At 26.6% G+C, this 21252-nt stretch overlaps 3 protein-coding genes across 6 annotated transcripts in view; 1 reads left to right on the top strand and 2 right to left on the bottom strand.

Annotated features, from left to right (window-relative positions):
- The window catches only part of LOC117169054 (calcium and integrin-binding family member 3), an 11878-nt gene extending 9506 nt beyond the window's left edge, over window positions 1-2372 (bottom strand). The window contains exon 1 of the mRNA XM_033355152.1: window positions 2255-2372. The gene's annotated coding sequence lies outside the window, so the exon portion shown is untranslated. The remainder of the gene's footprint in view (window positions 1-2254) is intronic.
- The window catches only part of LOC117169050 (decapping nuclease DXO homolog), a 76112-nt gene that overhangs the window by 3152 nt on the left and 51708 nt on the right, over window positions 1-21252 (top strand). The gene's annotated exons all lie outside the window — the stretch shown is intronic.
- LOC117169046 (protein misato) overlaps window positions 1870-21252 on the bottom strand; it is a 205647-nt gene continuing 186264 nt past the window's right edge. For both annotated transcript variants that reach the window (XM_033355134.1, XM_033355135.1), the window contains exons 3-5: window positions 19664-20104; window positions 13831-14635; window positions 1870-2470 (exon numbers count right to left, since the gene is read on the bottom strand). In XM_033355134.1, coding sequence (XP_033211025.1) covers window positions 2262-2470; window positions 13831-14635; window positions 19664-20104 — 1455 coding nt within the window. In that variant the 3' untranslated portion in view covers window positions 1870-2261. The remainder of the gene's footprint in view (window positions 2471-13830; window positions 14636-19663; window positions 20105-21252) is intronic.

Genomic DNA, 21252 nt, shown 5'->3' with positions numbered 1-21252 from the left:
GTAAAGTCATTTTTTGTGATTAAAACCCAAACTAGGCATTCTGTCGAAAAGTGATTCATGACAAATTTGTAGATCTTTTTCGGGTAGAGGATTTTTTTTCAATCATTTTTTGTCGAAACTTTTGTTGTTTTCCACAAATTTTTATTTTTTTTATTTTCAATGTTATTTTTTACGAATAAAACATATAATTGTGCGTCCTATCAAGAAGTGATTATTAACGAATTTGTAGATCTTTTTCGGGATCGCTATTTTAGTTAATTTATCTTTTTTCGTATCCTGCATAGTTTGACATAGTTTGATAATTTTCATTTTCGATGTTCCAAGAAAAAGCCAAAAATTTGTTATGATAATGCAATATTTCTCTTCTCTTGACTTTTTCCATATCGTGCGTTATTCTGCTTAAAATTTTGATTTTTAGAATTTTGAAAATGCTATAACTTTTTGAATTTTTATCCAAAATGGCTGGTTAACGAACTCGACCTTTCTTTTAGGACTTAGAAAAGTGTGCCGAAGTTCTATTTCGTCGGTTCATTTTTTTCGAGAGTTACCTTGTTTACGGACGGATTTCAACCAAATCTTTAAATGGTTAAAAGCAGACGATTTTTTTAAAAAGAAAGTTCAATTTTTTATTAAAAAAAAAAAGAATTTTCCATCTAAAATGACGAATTTTCAAGAAAAGAGTTAAATTTGCATAAAAATAAATTAATTCTTAACAAAATAGTTAAGCTTTGAACAAAAAATTATTACATTTTCAACAAAATTAATGCATTATTAACTGACATAATGAATTTTCAATAAAAAATAATTTTTATCCAAGACGTTCAACTTTCAACCAAATAGTTGAATTTCCAATCAAAAAAGATTAATGTTGCACTAAGCAGTTGCATTTTTAACAAACAGAAAAAAAATTCTACAAAAATGGTGAATATTCTACAAACCATTTTAAATTTCAACCCGAAAATATGAATTTTTATCTAAAAAGTTAATTTTCAACCAGAAAGTTAATTTATAAACGAGTATTTGAAATTTCTATGAAAAGAATATAATATCCAACAGCAAAAGACGAATTTTCAACAAAACAATTGTAGTTTTAAAAAGACAAATTTTCTTCAAAAAAATCGAATTTTCAACCCGAAAATATGAATTTTAAACAGGAAAGTTCATTATCGACCAAATAGTTGACTTTTTACCCAAAAATCGATAATGCTTAAACCAAAAGTAGAATAGTTAAGTTTGCATTTGATTTTAAGTAAATAGTTGGATTTTTAACTAAAACTGATTCACTATCAACCAACAATGGAATAGATAATCTTTTAGTTAAAAAAATTCACTTTAAACCAAAAAGAAAAACAAATCGTCATCAAAATAGTTCAAATTTCAACAAGGAATATTAATTTTCAACTAAAAAAGACAAATTTATAACAAATAATACATTTCCAAGAAATTCTTGAATTTTGAACTGGAAATGAGGAATGTGAAAGAAAAATAAAACTATCGTCCTTTTAACGAAATAGTTCATTTTGTCAAAAAATAGTAGCGTTTTTAACCAAAAAAAGATAAATTCTGAAGCGAAAATATAATTAGTAGACTTTTCAACCAAAAAGAATTAAGTTTCAACGAAAAATAGTTGAATTTTCTTACTGGCTTCTATTAATATAGTTTTCATTTAAATTACAAACTTCAATTTTCTGAAAACTAATACAAAATAATGCAAATTTAAATAGAATAGCCAGCAAAGATTATTGAAAAGATGTATTTATCTATAAAATTGTATAAATAATACAAGCAATTGTTATTGTATTGCAAAAATAAAATTGTATTCAATAAAAAAACTTATTTTTCATGATTCACGAATCGTAAGAAAGTAAAATTAATAATAACATCCATATAAATCTTATGGAATTACAAAGAGTAGATTGACTTTATACGTAATGTAATATTTGATCATTTCTGAAATTATTTAGTTCATTTATGAAAATAATACAATTCCTATGTTTTGTAAGTGAACTGACTTTAACAGAACTTATAACCCAAAAATGGTAATGAATAAATTACGTCGTAAGGAATATCGATGAGACTAGTAAAAAATGTATGACTTCTTCCGTCAACGTTAAAAATACAAAAAAAAATCAAATTACTCCAGGCACTTAAGTACAAAATTGTTGAGAAATTCTCTTTTGACCGATTAAATTAAAAAGAACGTTGGCGCGATTAGACATAAGGAGTATTTTCAAATAAAAAAAGAACTTTTTACTTAAGATTCAGACGTAGTGATCTTCGTAGGCTTCTTTGCAATCCAGTAAATTATCGAGACAATCTTTAAACTCATCTTGTTCAAGTCCGGAATTGTCGAAAGCGTGGAATCTTTTAATATTTTTAACTTTCTTCGCTTGGTTGTAAAGAAATTCGTACATCTTTGCTAAACTGTCTCCGCTGTGCAAACCAGCCATCACTGCTACGCTCTGAACATCTGTAGAAATGACATTTTTATTGATAAACATTTAATTATTAAAGAATAATTAAAAAAATAAAAATAACAGACTTCACCGCCCAAAACCCTCTTTGAACAGGGGAAATAGGGTGATTTTTCCCGACACTAGGAGAATAAATTCTTTTAAAGAAAATTAATGTAGATAGCGTATTGAATTAAATATGAAACGCTTTAAATTTCTAAGAAACAGTTTTTCTAGCAAAAGATATGGATTTTCAATAAAAAAGATTAATTTTTACCAAAAAAGTTTCATTAAGAACCAAATAGTCGAAATTTCAAGCAAAAGAGACGGATTTCCAACAAAATAGTTGAACTTTTAATCAAATAGTTCAATTTACAAGCCAAAAAGACGATTTTTTCGAATACTGTTGAATTTTCAAAAAAAAGTTCATTTTTACCCAAAATAGATTAATTGTCTACGAAGAAAGATGACATTTATACCATAAAACATGAATTTTTATTCCAAAAGCATTAAGTTATAAAAATCAGTTGAATTTTCGACAACGAAAGATGGCTTTCTAACAAGATAAGTAGTTGAATTTTCAACAAAATAGATACATTTTCACACAAAACAAAAGAACGAATTTTCTACAAAATAGTTAAATTTTTAATGAAATAGCTGAATTCGTAACCCACAAAAATGAATTTTCAACAAAAATATAAATTTTCAAGAAAAAATTACTTTTTAACCAAATACTTTAATTTTCTAATAAATTGTTGAATTTTCAAAGCAAAAATTCTACCCTTTTACAAAATACCCGAATTTTCAAGCCAAAAATAAAAACTTTAATTTGAACTCAAAAACAGTTGAATTCAAAACACAAAAAAAAACATTTGAATTCAACCAGACAATACTAATTTTCTGTAAAACAATTGAGTTTTCAAGTACTTGCTATTTCAAAAGACGAATTTTCAACAAAGTAGTTGAATTGTTAAATTAAATAAATTTACACAAATTAGATACATTTTCAACAAAACTAGTTGCATTTATAACTAGAAGATATAAATTTTCAATCAAAAATGGAATACTTAAATTTTCGTTCAAAAAATTTCTTTTTGACTAAAGAGAGTAAAGTTTGACTAAAGTTCAAGTACAAAGTTTAATTTTTAATGAAGCAGTTCAATTTTGAATTAAATTTTTGACCCAAAAATATATATTTTGACGAAGAACAGTAGTTTTATACCAAAGAAGACGAATTTTCAACAAAATAGTTGAATTTTCGTTAACGAAAGATAGTTTTAATAAATTGAATATTAAGAAAAAACTTAAAACAAAATAGTTGAACTTTCAACCAAATAGTTGAATTTTTAACATAGAAAGATAAATTTAAAAAAAATACGATTTTTTAAACAAAAAGTTCATTTACAACTAGAATGATAAAATTTTGTAAAAAAATGATAAATTTTCAAATAAATTAGTTTCATTCTTAACTGAAAAAGATCAATTTTGAACAAAGAATGGAATACTTAAATTTTCAGTCATTAAAATTAATTTTTAACTAAAGAGATTAAATCTTGAACTACAAAATTGAATTTTTAATGCAGTAATTTAACTATAAAATTTGACCAAAAAATATGATTTTTCCACGAAGAACATTAGTTTTCTACCAAAAAAGACGAATTTTCAGAAAAACAACTTCGAACAAACAAATAGTGCATTTTTAACCAAATAGCTGAATTTTAAACCTATAAAGATGAATTTTCAACAAAATAGTTGAATCGTCAACTACAGTAGATAATTTTTCAACCAAATTAGTTGCATCTTTAACTGAAAAATATACATTTTTAACAAAACATGAAATACTTAAATATTTATTTAATAAAATTAATTTTTAACTAAAGAGATTAAATCTTGAAATACAAAATTTAATTTTTAATGCAGTATTTCAAGTTTGATTTTGGCCAAAGAAGATGAATTTTCAACGAAAAACATTAGTTATCTACCAAAGAAAACGAATTTTCCACAAAATTTTCAAATAAATAAAATTTAAACAAAATAATTTAACTTTAAACAAAATAGTTTAATTTTCCAAAAAGTGGCAGAATTTTTAACCTAGAAAGATTAATTTTTTACCAAAAATATGAATTTTCAACGCAAAAATTCATTTACAACTAAAAAGACAAAATTTGATACAAAAATAATGAATTTTTAATCAAGAAGATTAATTTTCTACCAAAGATGACGATTTTCAACTAAATAATTGAATTTACAACTACAGTAGAAAAATTTTTAACCGAATTAGTTACATTTTTAATTGACAAAAAAACAGAAAATTTCAATCAAAAATGAAATACTTAACATTTCAGTTAAAAAATTAATATTTTAATAGAGAGATTAAAGATTGAATGATTTTAATACCGAAAAAGATTACTTTTGAACAAAATAGTTGTCTTCTTAAAAAAATAGTTCAATCTTTCATAAAACAGTAACATGTTGAATGAAATGAGATGATTTCCGGAAAAATTAATTTTTGAGCCAAAAATAGCGTAATTGTATTATTAGGTTCTAATAATTTAATGTATAGAATTCCGGAAAATAAAACCGAGAATTTAGTGACCAAATTGGACGACTTTTATAAAAATCTCCTATTGCAATTACAAAAAAATTTCTTTTATAAAAAAATCTTCCGACAAAAATAAAAAAATGAGGAAACAAAAATGAGAAGGCAACCAACCAAAACCCCCTTCCTTCTCTTGTGATTTGGTCATAATAAAAATAAAAAAGACGCAAGAAATAAAAAAAGAAAAGAGAGGGGATTTAGTTGTTTGCCTTCTGATTTTTCTTTCATCTTTTTTATTTTTGTCCGAAGATTTTTTTATAAAAGAATCTTTTATTTTTTAATTGTAATAGGAGCATTTTAAGGTGGTAGCCCAAATTTGCTCCCTGGATTCTGTTTTATTTTCAAGAATTCTATACATAAACTTGATTATTGGATGTTAAGTAGCATTCTGAATCCAATTTCAATTTTTAAATTCTAATAATTCGTTTTGCGTTTAAGCGAATAAACGAGAAAAAGACGAAGTTCCTTGAAACAGAGAAAAAAAAGAATAACTCTTAAAAAAAGGGCCGTAGAGGAAAGAGTCTCACAGTTTATATTTTAATTAAAAAGAATGAAATTTATACAACAAAAGAAAAGAATTTTAAAACCAAAAAGACGAATTTCCAACAAATAAAGGTTTTTTACTCAAAAAATAAATAAAAGTTTAACTAATTTATTAAACCTTCAAACCAGAAGACAAATTTTCTTTACAAAAATTCAATTTTCAAACAAAAAATATGACTTGTTCAACAAAAAATTAATTTTCCACGAAACTGGTGCGTTTTTACGCAAAAAATGGAAATTTCCAAACTAAAAAATTATTTTCTACAATGAAAAAAGCGCGAATTTTTAATTAAAAGATATCAATTTAAAAAAAATGGAAAAGTTACATTTTCTGTTAAGATAATGAATTCTAAACAAACAAACTAAAAGTATTTTCCACTAAACAGTTAAATTTTCAACCAAACATAAGCCTTTAATCAAGAAAAATTTCACAGTGTAATTTAACTTTGCTCCAATTAGTTTAATTTTCAATTAAAAAAGATTAATTTTCAACAAGATTATTAAACTTTTAACCAACGAGGTAACTTTTCAACTTAAAATATAAATCTTTAACAAAATAAAGTGATTTCTTAACAAAGTGATTCAACCAAATAATTAAAACAAATTAGTTCAATTATCAAGCAAAGAAGAACGATTTTTAACCAAAAAGTTGCAATTTCATACAAAAAATGAAATTTCTTCTATAACAGCTGAAGTTTTAAATCAAAAAGATAAATTTTCAAAAAAATAGTTCAATTTTCTGTTAAAAAAGGTTTTAGTCGAGTTTTCATGATCAAACTATGCATTTTTTGACAAGAAATAATTTTCTACGAAAAAATTGAATTTTCAATCCAAAAAGATGAATTTTCAAGCAAAAAATGATGACTTTTTAACAAAGTCTTTGAATTCTCTAGCAAAAAGTTGCATTTTTATCAAAAAATATGAAAATTATCTTAAAGCAGAAGAATTTTTTGTCACAAAAAAGGTTTAGTTTTCACCCAAAAAGGATTCCAGTTAACTCAATAACATCAAAAATTGAATTTTTGCAACAAAAAAATAAGTTTTGACGAAAAAAGTTGCATTTTCAATCCAAAAACACGAATTTTTTAAACCAAAAATCATGAATTTTTAGCAAAATAGTTAAATTCTCTAGCAAATAGTTGCATTTTTATCCAAAAAAGATCATTTTCTTACTAAAACAGATGAATTTGTAATAAAAAAACATTTTTTTATGAGGGAAACTTTCGTCCAGAAAATATTTTAGTTCATTTTTCAACACCAAAATATAAATTTTAAACAAAAAGTAAATTTTCTACGAAATAGTTAAGTTTTTAAGAAAATAGTGTAATAGCTTAATTTCTAACCAAATAGTTGCATTTTTATATAAAAAAGATTTAATTTCTGCTAAAGCAGGTAAACTTTAAAAAAAAGAGTTGAATTGTCAACCGCAAAGTTAACGAAAAAATTCAATTTTCTGTTGGGAATGGTGGTCTACCATTTCACCACCTGGCGTCGAAAACTAGAACTAGAAAGAGTAGGTACAATTTTAAAGATGTAAATTAATTTTTGCATAAAAGTGTTTTTACGGTAGTTTTTTGAAGTATAAAACAATGATTAAATACCACAAACAAATATTCATAAAAAACAAATAGTTTTAGATCGAATTTCTATCTTATACATTAAAAACATAAATTTTTGTCAAATAGGTTTAAAAAAAATTATTTCACTATTTCGTGTAAGTTTCAATAAATTTAAGTTTAAATAAACTTTAATGAATGAATAAAAAATGTAACGCGGAACTCTTGAATTTCAAACTTTAAAAATTGAAGTTTAAATGTTTTTAAATTCAATAATTTTGCATTTAAGGGCATGTGACACTTAGAAAACTGTCGATTTTACCAGTTTTAGGTTCCCCCGGCTTTTTTCTAGAATAATAAATATTTTGTCTTAAAAATTTGGGAAATGATAGCGAACATGCTAACGGACGTTCCCACACACTTTTTTTGTAGGTTAATTAAAAAAAGTTTTAATTTAGCAAAATGTGATTAATTTGCATATGGCTTAGGAAATAGTATCGATTTTTTCAGTGTTAGATTCCCCTGGATTTTTTCCTAGGATAAGAAATATTTTGCTAACAACGTGCGTGCATATTTCAAGGTTATTTGTGTTACAATTCACTCGAGCGTTAATTCCAAACTACACAATATGTTTGGCCGAAAACTTTGGACTTACAAATAAACTTTAGTAACTAATCTCCCGGAACTGATCTTGTTTGCAGCCAATCAAAAAAGTTTATTTCATAAATAATTTCCAGATTGTCGGAAAGGCAGAGATGAAAAACGACGTAACCTCAAAATAATGCACATACATACATTTTTTATTTAGCGCGATAATTTTTTTGTTATTATCCCTCAAAAAAGAGTCTGGGGACGTCCGTTATGATATTTTATAGCATCTCCAAATGCAGTTTTTAAAGATTTTCATTTTTGTGGAAAAAAGACGGGAAAACTGTAAGTATCACATGCCCTTAAATCTGATTCAAATGCTCAATAATTTACACGTATAAAACGTTTCCAATGCTTTAAAGTCTAAACTGAAGCATCAATCAATGAATTAAAAAATTTCAAAACTATATCATTTAAAGAAATTTTAAGTTAGAGACATTAAAAATTGAACGATTACATTTTTTTATAAACTGAACACTTCTTAAATTAAAAATTAAATTATTTATATTTTAAATGGTTAAAAAATCCTGAAAATGCTTCCAAAACTTATTTGAAATTCTTGAAACATCTGCATGTTGTTTACATTTTGTCAATTTTTAAATGATTTTTGAAATTATTTCAGAACTTTTAAACATCCTTTAAAGTGAAGCTAATTTTTAAAAATGTTGTTTGTTTAATTGAGCTGCCGGATTGAAGAAGGGCACATAAACTGATTTCGCCGGGAGTGGGGAGGCCCCTGGAAGTTTTCAAAAGCACTTTCGAATTTTAATTTTTAAAGACTATAACTAAATATTGAATTTTATTGTGCATCTTGTTCCCCCAGGGAAAAAGTTGTAGCTTTTTTATTTTTCTAATTAAAGACAAAAAACTGGCTTTTCTCGAAAAATCAATTTTTATTCATTTTTAACTTCAACTCGTCCCCAGTCTGTCGGTTTTCAGGATTTTTCAATAAATTTTTTAGAGAATGTAGTTCGAAAAGTCCTTTGATTGATAGAGCAAAACGAACTTAGACAGTTATTTAAGAAAAATTGTTTTTAATTTTTTTCTGATGCGTGGCACTTATCGGACTTCTCTAACTTCCAGCGTTTCGTTTATCGAACAAATTTTAAGCAATGAAAAACTTTCTGCGAGAAAATTGTTAACAACAGTACAAAGAAGTTTTCTGGAAAATTGTAGCCCAATCGAATTGATATTCCAGAAATTATTAACGTCTTAAGTCGATAGCGGCTAGGCGACTCGCACGCGGGCTGTAGCGAGAGTCTCAGATTCGATTTATAATACAGTTCACCGGCGCCAAAAGTAAAAACTAATCAAGTAATCAGGTAATATCAAAGGATTATGCATAAATAAATAATAGTGCATAATGTGAAAAAATTAAAAAATTAAATGTTATGTAAAATAGAATGGTTCTATTTTTATGACAACTGTACAAAACATAAACATCTAATAGTTGAGATTCTCCGGATTCTTCAATTCTGCGAATTTTTCAATGCTTCAAATTCGTAGAATTGAAAACAGTGAAATATCGAGAAAGTGCACTTGTTTTTCATTCCTGTTGCAATAGAGCGTTAGTATTTTGTGTCTTCTGAAAGAGAAATGTCACTGGATTTTTAATTTTTTAACAAAAGTGTTGTGATATGATGTCAGAGGAAGCGAATCCTAGAGATAGAAGAAGCAGTAGACCTGAAGAACAGTGGGAGGAAAATTTGCGAAAAACTGAGAGAAACAAGGTATAAATTTTATATTCTAAATAAAATCAATAAAAGAATATGTCATAAAAATAAGATATTTTACTCTGAATTTGAATCAGTAAAATTTTATTTAAAATCAGTGGCAATCAGTGAGCGAACGAGTTCTCACTATTTTATCAGCGAAATGTCCTTTATTTCTTTCAGGGTGAAGAATATATATCTGTTTCAAATAAAATCCAGAATGCAGAAGTTTTTAAGCCTGTTAAGATCTGATATAAACGTCTGAAGTGATCTTAGTGCTCAAAAACAGAGGTTAATAAACTGGAATTTTTAATTTCCCCATGAGAAAAGAAATATTCCTGTTTGTCAGCAGTTTCTCTGCCAATTATTTGGTGTAGGAATTACAAAATTAAGGGTTTTACAAGGGAAAATTTTGAATAAAAGAAATGTATGCGATCCTAGAGGTAAACACACTAATCGTAATGTAAAATTAAATGCCAATGTGAAAGGGCTAATCAAAATTCAATGTTATAGTTTGACACATCGCGAATCTCACTATAAAAGAGAAGGAACTGTTTTAAAATACTTTGAAAATCCGGAATTGAATTTAAGTACTTTATATAACCTATTGCTTGACTACTATCAGAGCGTCACACAAGATGAAGACATTCCTTTAAGCGAATCTTGCTGCGCTAAATATTTTAACCATAACTTGCTTTTTTCGTTTAAGCTTCCCCGAACCGATGTATGTAACGTTTGCTACGAAAGTGAAAGAAAACATGTCGAATCCCCAAATATTACTGAGCACAAAAAGCTAAAGATTATTTGAGCCTTAAAAAAGAACTTTTATCAGAAAAAAACGTTCTCTGTTGCGAGTTCGATTACGCGCAAAATTTACCATTACCAAAGATTCCCGTGATTGATCAGTTTGATAAAAGATTATTATGGCTTTTTCTTTTTAATGTCCATGAACACAATACAGATAAAAGTTACATGTTTTCTATAGCATACAGTAAAAGAAGAATTTAATTGAGAACGTCAATCTAAAATAATCCTTTTCTCGGATGTTGCCTCTGGAGAAAACCGTAATTATACCATGTTTACATTTTTAATTCTATTATCAATGGAACTAAATGTTGAAATTTTACACGTATTTCCTGTCAGCGACCATTCATATTGTATATGCGATGGCAATTTTGGAATGTACGCTCAGAAGAAGAAAAAAATTGAGAGAATCGAAACGTTCGATGATTATTATAATCTAATTCTTAGTGCTCGTAATCCTCCTTTCCCTATAATTAAATCTGCAACAGAAGTTTTATAAGATTTTGATAAATTATTGAGGGATAACTTGCAAAAACCGAAAGGAATGAAAATTAGTGAATCAAATGTCATTCAGTGTCATCCAAGCGGGAAAATCCAAGTTTTTCAACATTATAATAAAGATAATCCTTCTGCTTATGAAGTAAATTTAGCTATTAAACCTGCAAATCTTTTTAAGTTACCTCCACCCCGAGGAGGTATCAGTATAGCTAAAATAAAAGACGTTGAAAGTTTAATGGTTTATCTTACCGAAAAAGGACGCGTGTTCTTGAACAATTTTTTTTCTTTAATTGAAACTAAACCTGGTGACAGTAAGGCTCAAAATATGACTTCCGACGATGATAGCTGTTCTAAATAAAAAATAATTATTTTGTTTTTCCATAAACGGAATGTATATATCAAAGCGAACAAAGATCTCATTAGTAATAATAAGTTCAGAAAGCATAATATTTACATTAAAGACGTTAATATATTTAAAAATTATTATTAAATAAAAATGTAAAAAGCTTACGAACTAAAATAAATTTTTTTTCAACTTCAAATTCTGCGAATTTTCAGAGATTATATGATTTGGTTAGATTTGTCTCAAAAAGGGATCCATGCTATTGCACATAATATTAAATTAATACATTATTTTACATTATGCACTATTATTTATTTATGCATAATACATTGATACTACCTCATTACTTAATTAGTTTTTACTTTTGGCGCCGGTGAACTGCATTATGAATCGGATCTGAGACTCTCGCTACAGCCCGCGCGCTAGTCGCCTAGCCGCTATCGATTTAAGACGTTAATAATTTCTGGAATATCAATTCGATTGGGCTAAAATTTTCCAGAAAACTTCTTTGTCATGTTTTTAACAACTTTCACGCTGAAAGTTTTTCGTTGCTCAAAATTCGCTCCATAAACGAAATGCTGGAAGTTAGAGAAGTCCGATAAGCGCCACGCATCAGAAATAAATTAACATAAAATTTTACTGAAAAATCTTGAAAACTGACTGATTGAGCACGAAATGAAGTGAAAAACGAATTAAAATTGATTTTTTCAGAAAAGCCAGTTTTTTGGCTTTAATTGGAAAAATAAAAAAGCTACAACTTTTCTCCTACGGGAAAAAGGATGCGCAATGAAATTCTACATCTAGGTATAGTATTTAAAAAATAAAATTCGAAAATGTTTTTGAAAACTTCCAGGAGCCTCCCCACTCCCGGCGAAATAAGTTGTGCCATTCTTCGAACCGGCAGCTCAATTTTGCCAAATAAAAAAAATTTCCTTAAAATCTCCCACATTCATTTCTTGATAATTTTGTAAGTTTCTCTAAATCTTGTTGAATAATCACTCAAAATTATCTTTTCAAAACAAAAATCATTTTCAATTTCCATAGGAAATGTTTTTTAATGTTCTGAAGCCATTCAAAATTCTTAAAAAGCCTCTAAATTTTGTGTTCTAAATCTGCCAAAATCTATATATTGTTTTAAATTGGGCCGTGGGCTATTTACACCGAAAATTTATTACTAATAGCCGGATTTTGTCGGTACACGTAGACGCTTTGTTTAAAGTATTTCAACTCATTACAAATTTCTAATTGAATTGGAATTTTTTCAAAACTTCTAAATATTTCTTCAACTTCCTTGATTTTTTCAAAAAATAGTATGTATTCAATTGTTATTTATACATCGATGTTCAAAAATTTGACTTAAAAATTAATTTTTTTTAATGGAATAATTAAAATGTAACGTTCAAAATTTCAGTTTTTAATATTCAACAACGATTACTGGTTTCATATAAACAGTCAGATATTTCTAAATATTAAGTAATTCCTATCTATCTTAATTAAAATTGTTTAAATTGAATGATTTAAAAATTGAATATTTTAGACAAAAATAATATGTGAAATTTAATAAAAGCTTTTAATTATGAATATATTATTTTGAAGTTATTTTAAAATTGAAAATAGTTTATAAAATTTCAATCAGGCATTTACATTCGTTTAACTAATCAGCCTTTACAATTGAAATAGTTTCCATCATCTTTAACGTTAGAAACTGGAAATTCTGATTTCAAATAGTCTTGTAAAATTAATTATTATTCACTTTTTAAATCTTAAAGAACAGTTCAATTTTAAAAATCATTATTAATTTATATTTACAGTTGATCAACTAAAAATGTTTTTATCTAAAATCTTCGATTTCAAACCCTTCTAATTTTTAATGGCTCAAGTCTTTAAAGCTGCATTTTTTAATTCTTTAAAATAAAATGTACACCTAATCATTAAAATTTTTAATTTGTTAAAGTGGAAGATTTTTGTCTATAAATTTGTAAAATATCCGGCCAAAAAATAAATTCACGTCATTTCCCGGTCTCATTAGATTCCCGATTTCCCGGTGCAACGGCCACCCTGCAATTGGAATTCAAATAAGAATTCTAATCTAACTTTCAGATCAGTTTTTAAATAGTAAATATTTCATGTATAAATTAATGAAAATTTACTTTGAGTTTACTTTTGCTTTAAAATAAGTGCATTTACGTTTATAATCTTTTGAAAATCCCAATAAGTAGAAGAATAATTGATTTTTTTTTACAAAAATATTTCTGTAAACAAATTTTTTCTTTACTTTATATAATGTAAATTTCATCTACACCCCTTTCTTTCCGATAAAGACTTATTTTTAGTATCCAAAAAATACTTTAAATTCCACATAAAAAATCGTTAAGACACCTTTATGCACAAATTAAGATGTATCTTTAAAATTATACCTATTCTTTCAAGTTCGGATTTTTGGCACCAGGTGGCGTATCGCAGTTTAACCATTCCCAATTAATTAAAACAAATTTTGAGATTCTCAGAAAACTTATTTCTCGGTTATATTTTCGGTAATATTCTCATTATCGTTACCGTTCTCAAAATAATATAACCGGCTCAGAACTCCATTCTGAGGGGGGCCCCCTCTCCATCACGCCTTAAATTGGTGACGTAATTTATCGATGGCCCCTTATTAGTTAATGAAACTTACCTTCGCCAACAGAAGAATCAGCAACATCACCATTCTTGTGAACATTTTGGTTGAATATTTTTGGATACGGGTGCTTTATTCCTAGAGGCGCAGTAATATTCGTCAAATGAGTTGCGGATGCGTGACAAGAACACGACAAGAACAAACTCATCATCTCGTGAACAGTGGAGCATCTGTAAGCAGCTTTTTCCACTTGCTTCCCTGCCTTTTTCATAGGTCTTTTTAATCTATCCTCAGGAATTCCTCTCAATGACAAAGACTGATAATTCTTATCCGTAGAAATATCGCAACAAGGAGTCAAACTCGTCCACAGAGGTCCTTCCAAATCATCCAAAATATCGATAAAATCTCGTTCTGCTGTCATTGGAAATGGCAGATTTAGGCTCATCGCTGCAGCTTTCCTACCAACCTTGTTCAGATCCGCACAAAGATCTGACAAGACAGACATCGGATAATTTTTCTGCCGATATCTCAAACTCATTGTATCTAATGCAGTCGCTAATATCGCTGCAGTCTGATATTTAATTTGAGGGTCGTAAGTTACATTGCTAAATTCACGTTCATTTCCCGATCGTGGCCACATTTCATTTCTACAACCTAGAGGACTGAAAAGGGAAGAATGTTCTCCGATACTTTGCCAGCAGAGAACAGTATTGATTGTTTTAACTAAATCGGCGGCTGAAGGTTGTGAGTTTGCTCCATCGAAACTTGGAAATGTTAGGATACTTTTTCCGTATTCATCACGCAGGTGCTGAATGCAGGAGGAACCTAAACCTGCGAATCCATCGGTAGAATCAAGAAGTACCTGAGAAATCATTGAAAATTTAAATCAATAATTAGGTTAATACTTGAGCTAATGAATTAATCTAATAATGAAATGTTAAAAATAACCTTTAGAGCACAATTCTTTATCGATTTTCAATTTTTTTTTTAAATCAGAATTAAATTCTCAAGAAATCTGCCGAGGCCGATCCTATATAATCTGTTAAATTTATCAACAATTATTATAAGCAAATACATAATTTAAATAGTTTTAGGCAGAAACGAACCGTATTTTCTTTTACAGATCATGGATATGTTGATTTATATTTATATTATTCGTCGATGACGTTAACTAATTATATCAGGTAAAGAAAATAAATCAATGAGCATCACAGGCAATGAGATTTAAAGACAATCGGAAGAAAATTCGGTTCGTTTCTGCCTGAAACTATTCAAATCATGCATTTGTTTATAATTATTGTTAATAAATTAAAAAAATTATATTGGATATCACACTTTCATGATCACATTTCACCTAATTACTCTAAACGAGCGATTTCGACGCATAAATATACTTTACAAAAACATAATTCATTATACTGGATATTTGTTGCAAATATTTGTTTATAACAAATAACTTAACATATCAAAAAAAATTTTTCTTTTATCGACCCTTTTCTTATCATATCTGAGGCCTGATGCCACTAAGAAAATTTTTCAGAGAATTAAAAAAAAGTTTTTAAATCAACATTTTTTTCGCTATTTGCAGCTCTATAAAAATGTAAACAAACAAAAATCGGCCTCGACAGATTTCTTGAGAATTTAAAGCTGAATTAAAAAAAAAAATAAAAATCGATGAAGACTTGTGACCTACAGGTTTTTTTGAGTCAAAAACAAATTGAAAATGGAGTTTTTGATAGTAAAACAACAATCATTGTTTTTTCCATTTTTTTGCTCCCAAAAAAACGTGTGTAATTTTTTAAGGAACTTGTCGATTTAAAAAAATTAAACAGATCCGTATTTGTAGGTTCTTTAAAATCAGATTTTTTTATAGACCCATTTTAAAGTTATAAAATTTGTGGAAAAAAAACTTTTTTTCAACGCTTATTATCTTGAAATCTATGCATTACAAAAAAACTTCAAACAGAAAAAATTTTTGATTTTGTATATAGAATAAGTATCTGAAGAAAAAATTATTTTGGGAAAACTTCTTATTTATTTTTTACCATTTTAATTAATTTTTTTAATTAATATTTTTTACTTTTATACATAAAAGAATATAGTTAAAAATGTGTTAACTATATTCTTTTATGCACAAAAGTTATAAAATATTGACTAAAAACAAAATTACATAGGAAAAAATAAAGAAAACATTTTTTCCCCTAAATTATTTTTTCTTCACAAATACTTATTCTACGTGTAAAAACAAAAAAATCTCTTTAGAATTTTTTCTATAATGCATAGATTCCGGAATATGTAGCGTTGAAAGAAGTTTTTTTTGGGAGCAACAAAAATTAAAAAAGACAATGACTGTTTTTTTACTATAAAAAACTCAATTTTCAATTTGTTTTTGACAAAGCCAATTTCACTTGAAAGGTAGCGACTCAAACCATGTTGGATTTATTTTAATACATGATTTTTTGACAGAGATATAAACCTTTTTTTTTTAACAATTTCGCCCATGCTGGGCAATACTCGTTGACCGGGAGTGTAGATAATATATTTAACTTAATAAAAAAAACACTTTAAATTTCTAAGATTTCTATCCGAAATATATTGCACTTTCAAAAAATAGTTGAATTTTCAACGAAAAAAATTTTCTACCATAAAAGATAAATTTTCAATTCAAAAGGACGGATTTTTAACAACATAGAATTCTCGGCAAAAAATGATGCATTTAACAAAATATTTGATTTTTCTAAAAAATAATTCAATTTTTAACAAAATAGTTGAATTCTAATCAAATAGTTCCATTTGCACCATACAAAGATTCATTTTCAATCAAATGGTAGATTTTTCAAACACAAAAAGACACATTTTTTAGAAGACAGCTGAATTTTCATTAAAAAAGTTTAATTTCAACCAAGAAAGATGACTTTTCTACCATGAAAGATGAATTTTTAATAGAGGAATAAATTTTTGCAGCTAAAAAGTCGAATGCTTTTAAAAAAAGTGAACTTTTACATCGGAATAGATGAATTTTTAAAAAAAATATCATTTCTATCACGAAAGATGCATTTCTAACAAGATAGTTTAATTCTCAGCCAAAAATGAAACTTTCGTAAAGAAAAAGAATAATTTCCTAACCGAAAAAACGTCCTTTATCCAAATATATTAATTTTGTTCCAAATAGTTCAATTTTTAAACAAAAAGTTGTATTTTCAAAAAAGAAAATTATTTATCTACACAAAAAGAAGTCTTTTCAACAAAATACATCCATTTTCTACCAAATAATTGAATTTTTAACTGATAAAATATACAGGATAAAATTTCAATCAAAAATGAAACAGTGAAATTTTCAGATAAAACCTCTGATAAAAAAATAACTTTGAACGAAATAAACGAATTTTCAATAAAATTACTAAATTAAATTATTAAATTAATTTTCAACCAAAAGGATGAATTTTCGACCAAGAAGGTTAATAGTCTAATAAAAAAAACGAATTTTGAACAAAATAAATTTTCAACTAAATCAGGGTGTCTACTCAAATCTTGGAAAAAATGCCCTGACAATTTCAGATTTTTTCCAGGTATCTCAAGTTTTTTCAAGGTATAATTTTTGGCGAGTATATAATGTTTTTTTAGTTTCTAGGAAATTAATTAATATTACAAGATTTTCTTGCATATTTTAGCATGATAGATTAATTAAATAAATAAAAAACACTCAAAAATCATAATTCATTTCTTGAATTTGTCTCTAAAGTCTATGAATTTGAATAATAATTAAAATTTTTTCTATGTTATCTACTTATACTTAAAATTCAATGCATTTTTCAGTAAAATAAAGTGGGCACTATATTAAATTGAATTTAAACCGCTAAAAATTTCTAACTTTTTAAGTTGAAATTTGTATTTTTAAAAATATAGATGAATTTTTAATCAAATCAGTTAAAAAGATTATTTTCCCACCAAAAAAAAGGTATTTTTAAAACAAATTTCACTTAACTTTTAACCAAGTAGTTTTATTTCCAAATCAAAAGATAAATTAATTACTAATATGAAGGATATTCAATTGCAATACTTGAAAATTAAAGCAAAAAAAATAAATTTTCGATCAATTCGACTAATTTTCTACCAAGAAAGACGATTAAAAAAAAAACTTAACGAATTTTTCCAACCAAATAGTTGAATTTAAAACTAAAAAATATCAAATTTCTACAAAAAAAGAAATAGTTAAATATTAAAGAAAAAAGACCAATTTTTTTAAACCAAAAACATGAATTTTTAACGAAGAAGCTTAGTTCTTACCGAAGAAGACGAATTTTATAGAAAATACATGAATTTAAAATTAAAAAGATAAATTGCCAACCAACAATTGAATAAATAAATTTTCAGTCAAAAAATAACGTTTAACTAAAGAGATGAATTTTCAACTAAAAGGACGAAATTTTCATATGTAATAGTTGGATTTTCCGGTAAAAAAAAACTGATTATCGACCAAAACGAAACTAGTTTAAACAAAAATAGTTACATTTTCAAACAAAATGATGAATTTACAACGAAAATGAGTATTTAACTAGAATCATTAGATTTCCAACAAAAATACTGATTTTGAACCCAGAGGATTAATTTATACAAAAAATTACCAACCAAGGAGTTAAATCTTCATTCAAAAAAGATGAATTCGGAACAAAAAATGTCTTAGCAGATATTTTAAACAAAAAAGATTAAAATTTGTAATAAAAAATAACGGAGTTCAACCAGAAAGACCGAATTTTTAATAAAATACAACAATTTTCAAACCGATATTTAAATTTTCAACTAAAACCGAACAATTTTCAACCAAAAACAGAATAGTTTAATTCTTCGTTAAAAAAATTGATTTCGAACAAAAAAAATCAATTTTCAACAAGATGAAGAATCATTGTTATTTAATTTATTATTGCAATTAATAAAATGAAGCACGCTGTCGAAAAAATGTCTCTGACTTTAAAAAAAATTCCCTGAAATTTCCAGGTTTTCCACGTAGGTTAGACGTCCTGTAAGTTATTTAATTTTAAAGCTAAAAAGACGAATTACCTACAAAAAATGTTTAATTTTCAACTCAAAAAGATTATTTTTATACAAAACAGACTTTTTAACATAAATATTAATTTAAAATCAAATAGTCCAAATTCCAACTATAGCTATGAATCCCTAATAAAAAATTATATGTTTTACAAAGTACTTCAACTTTAAGCCAAATAACCGACTTTTCAGCGAAAAAAGATGAATTCTTAACGTAGCATGTAACAGTTGATACTTCAACCAACCAATAGCATTTCTATCCAAAAAGGATCAATTTTCAACCGAGAAGATTAAATTTTTACTGAGAACGGCATAAATTTTCAATAAAATACATGAATTTTCAACCCATAAATGTTGAACTTTCAACTAAAAAAAATGTGTAACACAATAGTTAAATTTTTAACTGAAAAGATAAAATTTTTAAAAAGAATAAAAGTTTAGTTTTTAGCCTGAAAAATGTATTTTTAAGCAAACATTAAACGAATTTTCATCAAAATAGTCACATTTTCAACAAAAGAAATAAACCTTCAAATAAAAAAAATTAATTTTTAACTAAGTAATTGCATTTTTGATAGAAATGATGACTTTTTAACAATATAGTTGCACTTTAAGCAATATAATTAAGTTTTCAATCAAATAATAGAATTTTTAATCAAACGAGATGAATTCCGGTCCAAGAATATAATAGCAGCCTTTTCAATAAAAAAAAGAACTTTTATCTAAAAATATAGTTGGGTATTGGGTTCAAGTTCTAAATGTTATCTTTTAACGTAGTTTATGGAAAGTATCGCCAAACTACTTCTTGTTTTTTGGGACTATTTTATCAAATAAAATATAGTAATACCTGAAATCCTTGAATTAAATCGCACTCTTCGACATAAGCTCTTATGTTGTCCGTAAAATCTTGTGAGAATGAATCCGTATTCCACAAATTTCTTCCATAATTGAATATATCAAATGGTTGAGACTCAGATCCCTGAGAATATTCTTTGATAATGTTCACTGTTCTTGGATGGAAACGCGGCACTAAATAATCGACCCATTTATTTACATCGTTTTCAAATTCGAAGTTCTTTGGTTTTTCGACTGAAGGTTCATCTAAACTTTTGACAAAAGGTGTTTTTGGTACTTCCGGTTCTTTCGTTATCTCGATGTTTTCATCGTACCAAAGAATTGATTGTTTTTCCTCTGATTGCGATGAATACAAACTACCTACTTCGCTTAAGTAACCCAAACTTCCTTTCAAGTCGACTAGCAAAAGCCTCGGGGTATAAGTCGATTGTTTCTGGAAATACATATTTGTAATTACTGATAAGAATTTTATCTCTTAAACAAGTTACCTAATTTGAGAACAAAGCTGAAAGTAATTTTGCACCCTAAGCTAGAATTTATATTCCATGGACGATTTCAAATTCTCGGTTTCTCTCAGTTAAATTTCTCTTTAATAAAATGTCTCTGATTGAAAGTGTATTTTAAAATATATTTATAAACAGCAATACGTTTCTTAAAAAATGTATAAAATATGTTTTTTTTTTTAATGAATTGGAATCAATTGCGTCAATCTTAAATGATAAAAACAATGTCAGGATGGCCTTTCGCAAACATTTTTCACTGCCAATGAATTAAAAAATTCGAACTCTAAAACTAAAAACTTTTTCATTTGAAGTAATAAAAACTGAGCAGCAAATCATGTTAAGCAATTTTAGGCTGCAAATATTAAAAATTGAATGATTACATTTTTGTTATAAACTGAAAACTTCTTAAATTAAAAGTTAAATTTTTTCGATTTAAATAGTTTAAAATTTCTTAAAAAGTTTAAAAATTTTATTTTAAAATCTTGAAACATCTACATGTTGTTTTACATTTATTCAAATTTTAAATTATTTTTTAATTTTTCAGAATTTATACATATCTTTTAAATTGATTTGAATTCTTCCTGCATTTTTTCTTAAAACCTGCAAAATAAAAAATATGCCTTGAAAATCGTCCGGATTCACTGGTGACAATTTTGGAACTCTTCTTAAATATTTTTAAATATTCTCTTAAAATGAATTAAAAAAAAAATCATTTTCAATTTTCCTAGGAATCTTTAGAAAATGTTTTTGATTCTTTTTGAAGCCTTTCATAATTCTTAAAAAGCTTATAAATTTTTTGTTTGCAATCTGCAATAATCTATATTTTGTTTTAAATTAGGCTGTGGGCTATTTGCATCGAAACTCGGCACTTCCTTTAAATTATTTGAAATAATTTCAGACTTACTCGAATTTTTGCTTAGGAATTATAGGTGTTTAATATTGATTATGCATGAAAATTCAGCCATTTTACTTGTCATTTACACAGGCCCACAAAAAAAACAAAAGTGTCTGTGCAATTGACCAGACCTATATATTCTTATGTATTTTTCGACGCTGAATCCGAATTTGCAATAAAAAA

This window comes from Belonocnema kinseyi, chromosome 3 (genome assembly GCF_010883055.1).
Source record: "Belonocnema kinseyi isolate 2016_QV_RU_SX_M_011 chromosome 3, B_treatae_v1, whole genome shotgun sequence".
Lineage (NCBI taxonomy): Eukaryota > Metazoa > Arthropoda > Insecta > Hymenoptera > Cynipidae > Belonocnema > Belonocnema kinseyi.
The sequence above is the reverse complement of the archived record's forward strand: the minus strand, read 5'-3'. Positions and strand labels throughout refer to the sequence as shown.